Source organism: Lemur catta, chromosome 6, assembly GCF_020740605.2.
Source record: "Lemur catta isolate mLemCat1 chromosome 6, mLemCat1.pri, whole genome shotgun sequence".
Taxonomy (NCBI): Eukaryota; Metazoa; Chordata; class Mammalia; order Primates; family Lemuridae; genus Lemur; species Lemur catta.
In genome coordinates this window covers 43435902-43446886 of record NC_059133.1, presented here as the reverse complement: position 1 = coordinate 43446886, position 10985 = coordinate 43435902, and the positions used below count along the sequence as shown (strand labels likewise).

At 38.9% G+C, this 10985-nt stretch overlaps 1 protein-coding gene across 2 annotated transcripts in view; it reads left to right on the top strand.

Moving 5' to 3' along the window:
* Nucleotides 1-154: 154 nt before the first annotated feature.
* Nucleotides 155-10985, top strand: part of LOC123639524 (RAB3A interacting protein) — a 53237-nt gene continuing 42406 nt past the window's right edge. The window contains exon 1 of one of the 2 annotated variants that reach the window (XM_045553382.1): nt 155-258. Coding sequence is in view for 1 of the 2 variants with exons in the window: in XM_045553380.1 (XP_045409336.1) it covers nt 1068-1105 (38 nt within the window). In the remaining variant the exon portion in view is untranslated. Of the gene's footprint in view, nt 259-488; nt 1106-10985 lie in introns of those variants that run through there. The other variant, XM_045553380.1, reaches the window with a different exon arrangement.

Sequence of the window (10985 nt, the reverse complement as noted above, 5' to 3'; positions counted from 1 at the left end):
CCCTTGCCCGGCCCCGCCCCCGGGCCCGCCTTCCCTCCGCGGGGACCGGCCGCTCCCGGCTCCCGGCCCCCGGCCCCGCTCCCAGCGCAGGCGCAGTCCCGCGTTCCCGTGGCGGCTCCCAGCGCAGTGCGCCCGCCGCGCCGGAGTGTAGCGGCCTCGGCCCGCAGTCGTCCTCTACCTCTCGCTGCTTCGGGGCGCGCTCTGTGCGGCTCTGCGAGCGCCTCTGAGAGCGGGCAGCGGCCACGGTGGGTTCGTCAGGTGAGTGCGGCGGCGGGAGGGAGAGGCCCGGGGCGTGGAGCACCGCCCCCCTCAGCGCCCGCGCGCCCGCCTCCCGCGAGCCTGCCGGGAGGGGCGGCCGCGGCAGGTGCAGGTGCCGGGGCGGCCGAGGGTGCGGCGCGCGGGGACCCGGCGGGGGCTGCCTGGGCCCGGCGAGCGCGCCCCCCAGGCTGGGCACGAGGGCTCCGGGACCCCCGGCGGCGGGATGTGGACGGCTCGACGCCGCGGCTCAGTCGGGCTCCCCCCGGGCCGCTGGTGGGCGTCGGGCGGCTGCTCCTCCCCGGTCCCCCTTCCCGGGCACGGGCGCGTTACTCATTAACTGCGCGGCCCCGAGCACCCGACGGGGTGAGCCGGAGCCCGGTTACCTGGCGGCGGGCGAGCGCTGCCCGGAGCTGGGGCCCAGGATTGCGGAGGGGGCGAAAAGAGAGTTCCCGAACAAGTCGGAAGCCCGTCGCAGCACGGGACGCCCCGAGGCGGTGGTGTGGAATGGAGCTGTGGCTGTGGGTTAGTGAGCGACGTGCGAGGCCCGGTGCCCAGGCGTAGAGGTCACCCTCGGGAGATTTCGGCGAAACCCGGTGGGAAAGAGCGAGCGCCCGGAGTCGCGCTTTAGGAGGCAGCTCAGTTCAGCCGGACTTTTGTTTGGGGGAGTTGAGACGAGCCGCACAAACGTAATTGTAATGACACCGCCCGCCCAGCGCTGACAACTCGCCCCGACCGCCCAGCGAGCTTAATGGCTCAAGAAGTGATGATGCTAGGTGGAATCCGCAGCACGTGAAGAGTTGCCAGTTGTTATGGGATTAAAAAAACATTTATCTGTAATGGCTAAAGGGTAAGGTCTTGAAAAATAAGAGCGCTGAGTTAATACTGATTCCCGAGACGGTGTAGTTTCCTGGAAATGTTGCCAGTTCGGAGGCTACCTGTTATACACTCTTCTGTTTTCTTCCAACTCCTTTCTTTCAGCGTTGGGGATCGGGGTGGCGAGGGCGGGGAAAGCGTTGTAATCTCTTGCTGTGGGATCATTGCATGATTGGAGCAGAGGCCAATAAGAGGATTAAAACAAAACTGTTCCATTGTAAATCTGTTGAAAGAGCCGGTTTCTATTTATTATCCTCATTTTGTTGCTCACACAGTTTTTTGAAAAAATGGTGAATGACAAATCAAGGAGAAAAGAAGCAGAATAGGACTGTAGACCAATCATAGTAAATATTTGATACTGTTAAATATTTCACCAGTTTTATGGGGCCTTGTTCTGTTACCATGTGTTATTTATTTACTAGTACTGTGCATTTTGATAGGACTTTTCATGTTTGGACAGACATTGTATTCCAAATATGGTTTATGTGATCTAATCCTAAAGCCTTTGTGGAATTTATAGCAATAAATTTAGCAGTTGTACGATTTTACTAAAGTAGTCTCTTACTATTAGAAGAAAAGTCCTTAATTTTTTTGTTATAGTAATGTATATTAATGCATATCTTTGTGTACCAATGTTTAATATAACTGTTCCTTGAGTGTTTGGCAAACAAGTTATCTGTGTTGTTGAATACCTCAAACCTTTTACCAGGATGAATATTTGATGTTTAGCTGCCTTGTGGAGTTTCTAATTAGTGGAATTTCTAATTAGATCCAGTTTTGCTTTCTGAATTAGTATAGTTATGCTTCCTTTAATATTCTTTACCTCTGATTTCCCCTAATCCTCCCCCAACACACACATAGATGCTCTACAAATAAGTTTTAAAATCAAAAGGGTCTTAGAAATCTGGCTATCTCCTCATTTTTAAAAATAGCAAAACAAAAACTTGTAGGTTACAGTAGTTTTGCATGTATAGTGGTTAGTATACGTTTTTTTCCCCTCCTGAGCAGGACTCACTAAACAAATTAGTGAGCTGGCTGAATGAAAAAGTATTTAACTTTCACCTCCATCGTTTACTATGCATATAGCCTTGAATAAATCATTTAATCTCTGAGTTATTTTCTCCATTTGTAAATAGAAATAGTATTAGGTTGAAACATAAAAAATTGCGAGTATTCTGATGTTTTTTGTATGTTTCAACCTAATATGAACTTCATAATGGTGGGATGAGGATTTAATGAGATACTCCATGTGAGATGTGAGGGCGGGGAGAAGGAACAGACGTTAACTTGACAGTGTGCTTTGTTGGTTTAGGTACCTTGACTCTTCAGTCCTCAGGACATTCCTGTAATATAGGTGGTTTATCAAATTTTACAATCAGGAAATTAAGGCTCATAAAATTGAAAGTTGAAATAATTTGCCTGTAGTTACTTAATTGCCAGTGGTCATATAGCTGGCTAACGGCAGAGCCAGGATTAAAAACTGTACATGACTGCCCAAAGTGGAATTCGTAATGCTCTTGTTCTTTATGTTCCTGGTCTACACCTTCTGTAAAAGAGCTTTGTAACTATAAGGAAACACACAGATGAAAGGTGTTATCATTTGTATTTCTGGTTAAAAAATTTCCAAGTTTTCTGGTAATGGTGACACTAGCACTGCTACTACCGCTCTTGAGTCCAGTGCTTATCATGTGCAAGTCCTGGTCTAAGCACTGTTCTAACTCATTTACTCTCACAGTGAGATAGGAGATAGGTGATATTTTATCTCTATTTTATTGTTGAGAAAATTGAGGCCCTGAGAGGTTATGTAGTTTGTCCAGGGTCACATAGTTGATTAAGTGATGGGTCTAGATTAGAAGTCAGGCAGTTTGTCTTCCATGTTTGTGCTCTTAACCACTACTCTACCCCTTCTTCTCATGCAAGGGTAATGCTCAGGAATTGTTTGCTCTTAGTCACTATCCTCCACTTCTTCATGTGTAGGTTGTAATGCCAAAGAATTGTTTTTAATTTAGCTTTTATTAGATGCTTAGTATTAGTGTAATATGTAATTCTCATTGTGTTGCCAGAGATTTTTAAAAATATTCATTGAGCATCTACTGTGCAAGTCACAGTGGGGGTTAAAGGAAAGTACTCATAAGGAGTCTGGAAGGTAGGACCATATAACCATTCCCATATCTTTTATAAGTTCTCCAAAAGGCACTTTATGTGTGTGTGTATATATATATATATATATATATGTATATATATGTATGTATATATGTGTGTGTGTACATATATATATATTTTTTGAGACAGGGTCTCACTCTGTTGCCCAGGCTGGAGTGCCTTGGTGAGATCAAAGCTCACTGCAGCCTCAGACTCTGGGGCTCAAGTGACCCTCCTGCCTCACCCTCCCAAGTAACTAGGGCTACAGGTGCACACCATCATAACTGCCTAATTTTAAAACATTTTTTGTAGAGATGGGGTCTCACTACTTTGCCCAGGCTGGTCTTGAACTGCTGGTCTCAAGTAATCCTCCTAACTTGGCCTCCCAAAGTGCTAGGATTATAAGCATGAGCCTATGTATATATTTTAATGAGTGCTAAATAAAACAAATTGCTAGAATTGTTGAGTAGTGGGAAGGAAGGATGAGTAGTAGGTAGAAATATTTGTGCATTGAAGTAATGAGGGAAAGCTTTAAGGATATTCTGAGGTAGTATACTTTTTCAAACTAAAATTTTGTGCATTATAATTCTGGTTAACATGTATTTTAACAAAAGGTAGTAAGGGGTGGTAAATTGGTTACTATACGCTTGATATCCTAAAAATAAAATATCTGAGCTTTTGAAAAAACTCCTTTCTAGTTAGTTTCTCCTTTTCTGTACTAACTGTCCTTAGTTGTACCAGGTAGTACTTTTTTTTCCCCCTTTTATGCTTCTGTAGCATCAAGTATATGCCTCTGTTTTGGTACTTCTTCATTTTGATATTTGCATTGTATTGTAACTGCCTCTAGGGCACTAGAAATATATTTATTGACAAGGTGGTGTCTTCCTCTAGTCCACAAGTGCTTTGAGGGCAGGGCTTACCCCATTATATAGCTTTAGCATTGGGCCTGGAAGATGCCATGCTGGGTTTGGTGATGGCTGGTCAGTTGAAAAATGTTAGAATGTTTGAAATTGATCTAGCAGTAGAACTTGAAATGAGTGTTCTGAGTGAGAATTGAGAGGACTCAGGAAGGAAGAGGGGGATGCTTAAAACAGGTAGCATTAACTTACTATCTCTGTTTTCCCGTCTTTCTTTTTCAACTTACAACTCAATAAGGTATTTTTATAAGCTTAAATTGTAAATAGTCATGATTAGACAAAGGTAGCAGAAGTAATCTTGATTTATCTTAGAATGTAGGCAACACAAAATTAAATAATTATAAGCTAAGATTATGTAGAGGAAAAAGAATGAAAATTACTGAGATAGTTCAAGTTCATGAGAGATTTGCTGCTTTAGTTTGACAACAGGATTGTAAATAAACATAGTGGAAGTTCATGAAATTCCACTGGTGGGTGTGACTACATACACAGTTAAGTATATGAATTGACAATTTAGTATAAAGAAACTCTGTTCAAGAATGTGAGAGTGCCCTAGAAGGGTAAAGGAGCATATGAATGATAGCTTAGAACCAATTAAGTAAGTGAATTCCAGATAAAAGTAATAGTATTGAATATTTATTTTGGGGCTCTGGTTGACAGATCAGAATAAAGTGTAAAAGAACAAAACAAGTTTGAAAAACAATTAGTAAATGTGCATTAATTAATTCCCTGTTGGGAAGAGAATCATATTTGAACTATATACCTCAGAAATACTCATTTTCCTCTTTCTTCCCCTTTTATCTTAAATAAATAAGTATCCTTTCTGATTTATAGGACAAATCCCTCAGTATACTCTTGCTATTTTCCCCCATCACTTATTCTTTCTTTCTTTCTTAAATTTTTATAAAATCATACATTTGTATTGTGCTTTACATTCTGTAAAACATTTTTATATTGATAAGCCATTTGATTTCTTTAAATGTAGGCAGGGAAGATAATATCACTATCATTATAGGTGTGGAAACTGAGGCTCAGAGAGATTGTGACTTGGACAAGTTTACACAGTTTAGTCAGTGACAGAGTCTGAACTGGAAGGAAGTTTGTCTGAAACTAGTCTGATAAAATGCTCAGGTTTCCTCAGACTTAAAAAATGTAATTTCTCCAGTTGTGATATTCTCTCCAGGTACTTACTGTTTTATTTCTGTATTTTCCAACAAAAGTAACCTGAAGTAACTGTTTCCACTCTTTACTGCTTTGCTTTTAATGCCTTTTCTAAAGACTCTTGTTGTCTATCCAATCAATGTATATTTCAGTGCCTGTTGAATGTTTAGTTGACATATATTCTTAAGAGTGTATACGAGATAAGGTGGCTTCCACTATTAAGGAAAAGAAATTTGGAAAACTATTTTTTTTATATTGCTGTTCTAAGAATTTGTAATTAAATACACTGTAATACCGGTAACCCATAAGTTCAGAGAATTTTCTGAATACTGTCAATGTAAGAATCTGCAATAACTAACATCTCTAAATATGTCAGGTTGTATATATTCAAGTACTGTGTAGTTAGTGGAAATTCATCTGTGGTCTGTTTTAATAAAAATGGGGAGATTGTGTTGCTTGATTGACCATTTGGCTAGTTTTTTCCCTTGGGTTATTAATTACATTCCCACTTATAAACATAGAATGCTTCTCAAAAGGTAAATGTGATGTTTTTGGTTATAACCAAAATGTTAGTTTGGAAAGCCAACCTTAAAATTAGAATAAAAGTTAATGAAAAAATGGTTTATGTATAGACTTTTGTTTTGTTTTTTTCTCCTTATATAGTATTAGAATAAATCTTGGACCTTTTTTTGAGAACATTCTAATTATGCAGAATTTCAAATAAGTAGACACAATTGTATAATGAATGTGAAAGTTTCCATCACCTAGCCCAATAACGATAAGCAATGGTCAGTCCTGACCCGTCCACTTTCCCTCTCCTGTGTTACCTTTTGAAGCAAATTGCAGGCATTTTATAATTTCATCTATAAGTATTTAAGTATGTATTTATAAAAAAATAAGGGCAGCTGGCTGCATTACTATTATAAATTTTAAAAAATTTTATAATTTCATCTGTAAATATTTATGTATTTCTAAAAAATAAGGACAGTTAACTACATTACTATTACAAATTTTAAAAAATTAAGTCCTTGGTATCAAATATTTACATTTTTTTAATACATGGGAATAGGGCTTTTACAGTAAAATCAAGCTTCTGTTTATTTTGATTTATATGCTTTTCCCCCCTCAAGTCCTCTAAGGAGCTGAATAAGTATTTTACACTTGATCTTAGCCAAAAGGTTGAAAAGCAATTGAATAAGTATTTTAAATCACAGCATAGCAGCAAAATAAGGCAGGACATGATGATAGCAAAAATAATGTAGGGAAAAAGAATAGAAAGGACACAAAGCAATAGCAAATGCTCATTTCAATAGTGGTGCTTTAGAGAAACTTCAGTTTTCTCTTTCTGAAAATAAGACGAGGGTTCAGAGATTAAAGAGCATCCTTCTGTTTGGATTGTTCACTTCTTAGAGATCTTTTGTCTTGATCTAACCTTTATTCCCACCTTCTCCCCAATCAGTTTTACCTTCTAAGCATGTTTCAGGGGTAGTGAAGTTAGGTATCAGAGTCAGACACACCAGGGTTTGATTCCTAGGTCTGTTATTTATTGGTCTTTGATCTTGACTGTATTATTTAATCTCTCCGAGCCTTAGTTTCTGTATCTGTAAAATAGGGATAAGAATCATTTCAGGGTGGGTATGGTGGCTTGCACCTGTAATCCTAGTACTCTGGGAGGCCGAGGTGGGAGGATTGCTTGAATTCAGGAGTTCAAGACCAGCCTGAGCAAGAGTGAGACCGCTGTCTCTGCTAAAAATAGAAAAATTAGCTGGGTGTTGGGTGTCAGGTATGTGCCTGTAGTCCCAGCTACTTGGAAGGTTGAAGCAGGAGGATTGCTTGAGCCCAGGAGTTTGAGGTTGTAGTGAGCTATGATGACACCTCTGAACTCTACCCAGGGTGACAAAGTGAGACATTGTCTCAAAAAAAACAAAAAATCATTTCAAAGGGATACTGTGAGGATTAACTAGAATAATTGTGTGTGTATGTATAAATATAAATGAAGCTATTGTTCTGAGTGTTTTCTATATATATAGAAACGCTATGTATATGCCTCCATCCCCTCCATTTCCAGTGCATGACCTTGGCGTTAGATCAGGTCGCAATCTCTTTTGTAGCCTGATGCAGTAATCCTTTAACCAATTGCTTGTAGTCTCTCTAGTAAAGTTCTTGTTTTTCTAATGACTGTAGTACATTTCCTCAATATTTGAATGTACAACCTGGCATATTTAGAGATGTTATTGCAAATTTTTTAATGACTACATTAAAATACGCTTTCTAAAATGTAGACCTCACCATCTCTTCAGGATAAAATCCAAGCAACATTTTCTATGTTAAAGGAGGGTTAAAAAAAAAAAAAAAGGGAACCGGGCATGGTGGCTCATGCCCGTAATCCCAGCACTTTGAGAGGCTGAGATGGGAGGATCATTTGAGGCCAGGAGTTCAAGGCCAGCCTGGACAATATAGTAAGACCTGTCTCTAAAAAACAAAAAAAGAGAGAGATAGGGTCTTACACTGTGGTCCAGGCTGGGTACAGTGGCATGATCACAGCTCACTGCAGCCTTGCACTCCTGGACTCAAGCGAACCTTCCACCACAGCCTCCTGGGACTACAAGTGCATGCCACTGCACCTGGCTCCCCCTACTTTTTAATTTATTTTTTAATTTTTATTTTATGTGATTTTTTTTTCTTTTGAGAGATAGGATCTTGTTTTGTCACCTGGGCTGGAGTGCAGTGGTGCAATCATAGCTCAGTGCAGTGTGGAACTCCTGGGCTTGAATGATCCTACCGTTTCAGCCTCCCGAGTAGCTGGGACTACAGGCACGTGCCATAAAGGAGTCTTTTAATGGTGTGTTACATGTCTGCCTAGCCAGTCAGATTTTCTGTCACTTTATTTTGTTTCCTTAGTGCCAGACTCTTGTTCTCTGACTGTCCTGTCACCTTGACCATCTATTGGAATTGTATTCAGCGTTTAAAATCTGACTGACTTCTCCTTAAAACATTCTCTGCTTCCTCCTTCCTTCCCCACAGGCCTTAGGGTAGTCATGTACTGGCTCCTAATAGGCTGTGTGCCATCCCTACTCCATTTGTACCTGTATTCTTAGAACTTAGCACCAGGATTTTGCCCTGAGGAGTAATCATTCTTCCATTCCAAGAGGAATAAATGTAATTTATCATATATATGTATAAATAAATGTATTTAATAAATATATGTAGTAATGTTGAAGGTTTTTAAAGAAGTGAACTAATTGATGGAATTTATAACACTTCAATTCATTATCTGTTATTGAAATAGCAATCAAATTTTTAATGTCAGGAACAGTTTTTTCCATAATGCATGCTAAATTAAGAAGTCATTTGGGAATTACAAAAGCATCTGGACCTCCCTCCCTGCCCCCCATCTCCCAGCAGTCTCTGAATAAATTGAAGGAGGAAAATAATACTTACATAATCCTTAAACCTTTTCTTTTGACCTGCCTTGGAATATTTAATTTTTATTATTGTGATAATAAGAGTAAAAAATTATAGTATAATATATAGATGTCTGCTTTGTTGAGGAAAAACATTCAGAACAAAAAACTTTTAATTTTTAATACATATTTAAACCAAACAAAACAATCATTGTTTTTTGTTCTTATTGATGGTGTTTGTGCTGATACAGTATGATAATATTTGCTGAATCTTAGTCAGAAAATGCCTTAGAGATCATTATAATAACTAATTTTAATTGCTAAGTGTCAGATATGGTGCTAAGCCCTTTTTGTATATTTCTGACTTAATTTCCATGACAACCTTATGTGATAGGTATGGTAATTATCTACATTTTTCAGAGAAATTGAGAATTAAATCTTCAGGATCACATTATTAGTAACTGGTCAAGCTAAGATTTGAGCCTGATTCCAGACTACAAGCTTTTTGTTGAAGTAGCGAATACTTACTGGTTGAGTCATCCCATTGGCCTTCCTTCCAGTAGACAGGTGCACTCGCTATTTTATCATCCAGAATTATTGGATACAATTCCAGCGTGAAATAGATGAAGATACTTGGTCTCAGAGAAGTTAAATGACCTGCTCATGTTGTCCATAGGTGTAACTTAGAGCGTGGTCAAAATTAGAACCTTGGCTTTCTTCTTCAGCTACTGCTGTTTCTGCTCTATTGTGATGCCATACTACCTGCTGTGTTGGAAATGATTTACTTTCCAGAGTGTAGGGCTTTGAGGAATTTTAGTAAATACAGAATTCAAACTATTTAATTTTCACATATATTCAGTTCATACGGAAAAAGGTAAAAATCACATCTTTAACTTTTTTTTCTAGAAGTAAATCCTGTTTCCCATTTGTCAAGGTAAGTCAAATAAGGGGAATGTACTTTTTGTGGGAAAATGGATTTTATTTTTTCTTTTGGACTACCAAATTAAATTGAGTTCCTAGTTTTCATTTAAATTATGTGTTTCTGTTTTATTCATGTGCTTCAGATGTTTCATTGAAAATATTTTACCAGTAATTTATCCTACTTTCTTGAGTTGTTCTGGGGATGCATTTTGTTTTCAATAAGAATATTCATTTTAATTAGAAAAAATAATTTTTGTAAGAAGTTATTAGGATTTTTCTAGGCATTCATCAAATAAGTTAATATATATGAAATTCTTAGCACCACTGTCTGACATATAGTTAACTTTCAATGAAGATTGGCTGTTGTTTTTACTGTGATGATACTGATGTCCAGAAAGAAAAAAATAACATGAAATGCATATGTGGGATCAGAAGCAAATTGTTTTGATCAACTTTTTCTTATGATTGGAAATCAGCTTTATTACTTGGAGCTCACTAATAAGGCCAACCAAGTTGTGTTGGTAATTCACCCATAAGAATTTAATGTGGTCATCTTTTTTGCATACTGGTAGTGATCCTTGACAAGTTTAGTTTATGAGTTGGGATAATCTCCAATTGAAATTAGTTCTTTTTCAGTCACTCACTGCTTAAATGCAAAGAGTATGATTGCTTAAAAATAGCAGTTTATTTTACTCATATAAAGACCTTAGAGATGAAATAAATCTTTAAGCTTCCATGTATTTTAAAAAGCAAAAGATTTTTCAGACCACTGAGATTGGCAGCTCATTACCAGCTAAATTACATTTTATGGAAATTTTACATACTTGAAAAAGGGACTAAATTTAATCTCAAAATAATCTCCTTTTCAGAAGTGACTTAAGACAATATTTAATTGTTTCTTCCAGAATGGAAACATTGTAGGTTAGAGGCACTGCTCAGAGGTGCTGAGTTATAAGTGTTATAAAGCTGTGGTCCCCAAACCCTAGTCTGCCGACATCCTGAAAATATTTGTATTTCCATAAACACTTTGCTTTATCACCTTAGACATGCCTGGAAGGCCCTTCCAAGGGCTTTGTCTTTCTCATTATTTTCTATTCCTTGTTTGGGTCTGTTCTTTGGCTTTTATTCTGAGAGTCCTTTGCCTCTGCTTTACTTGTCCTTCCTATGTGGTCTCTGAGTACCCTATGTATCTTCTGTGGCATTTGTCACAGTGTATCATTGTCTCTAGTTGTCTTACTCTCCTACTGTATTGAGCCTGTTTGAGCGCAGAATAGATTTTTCATCTACTTTGACCAGCTTTCGGTGCGTA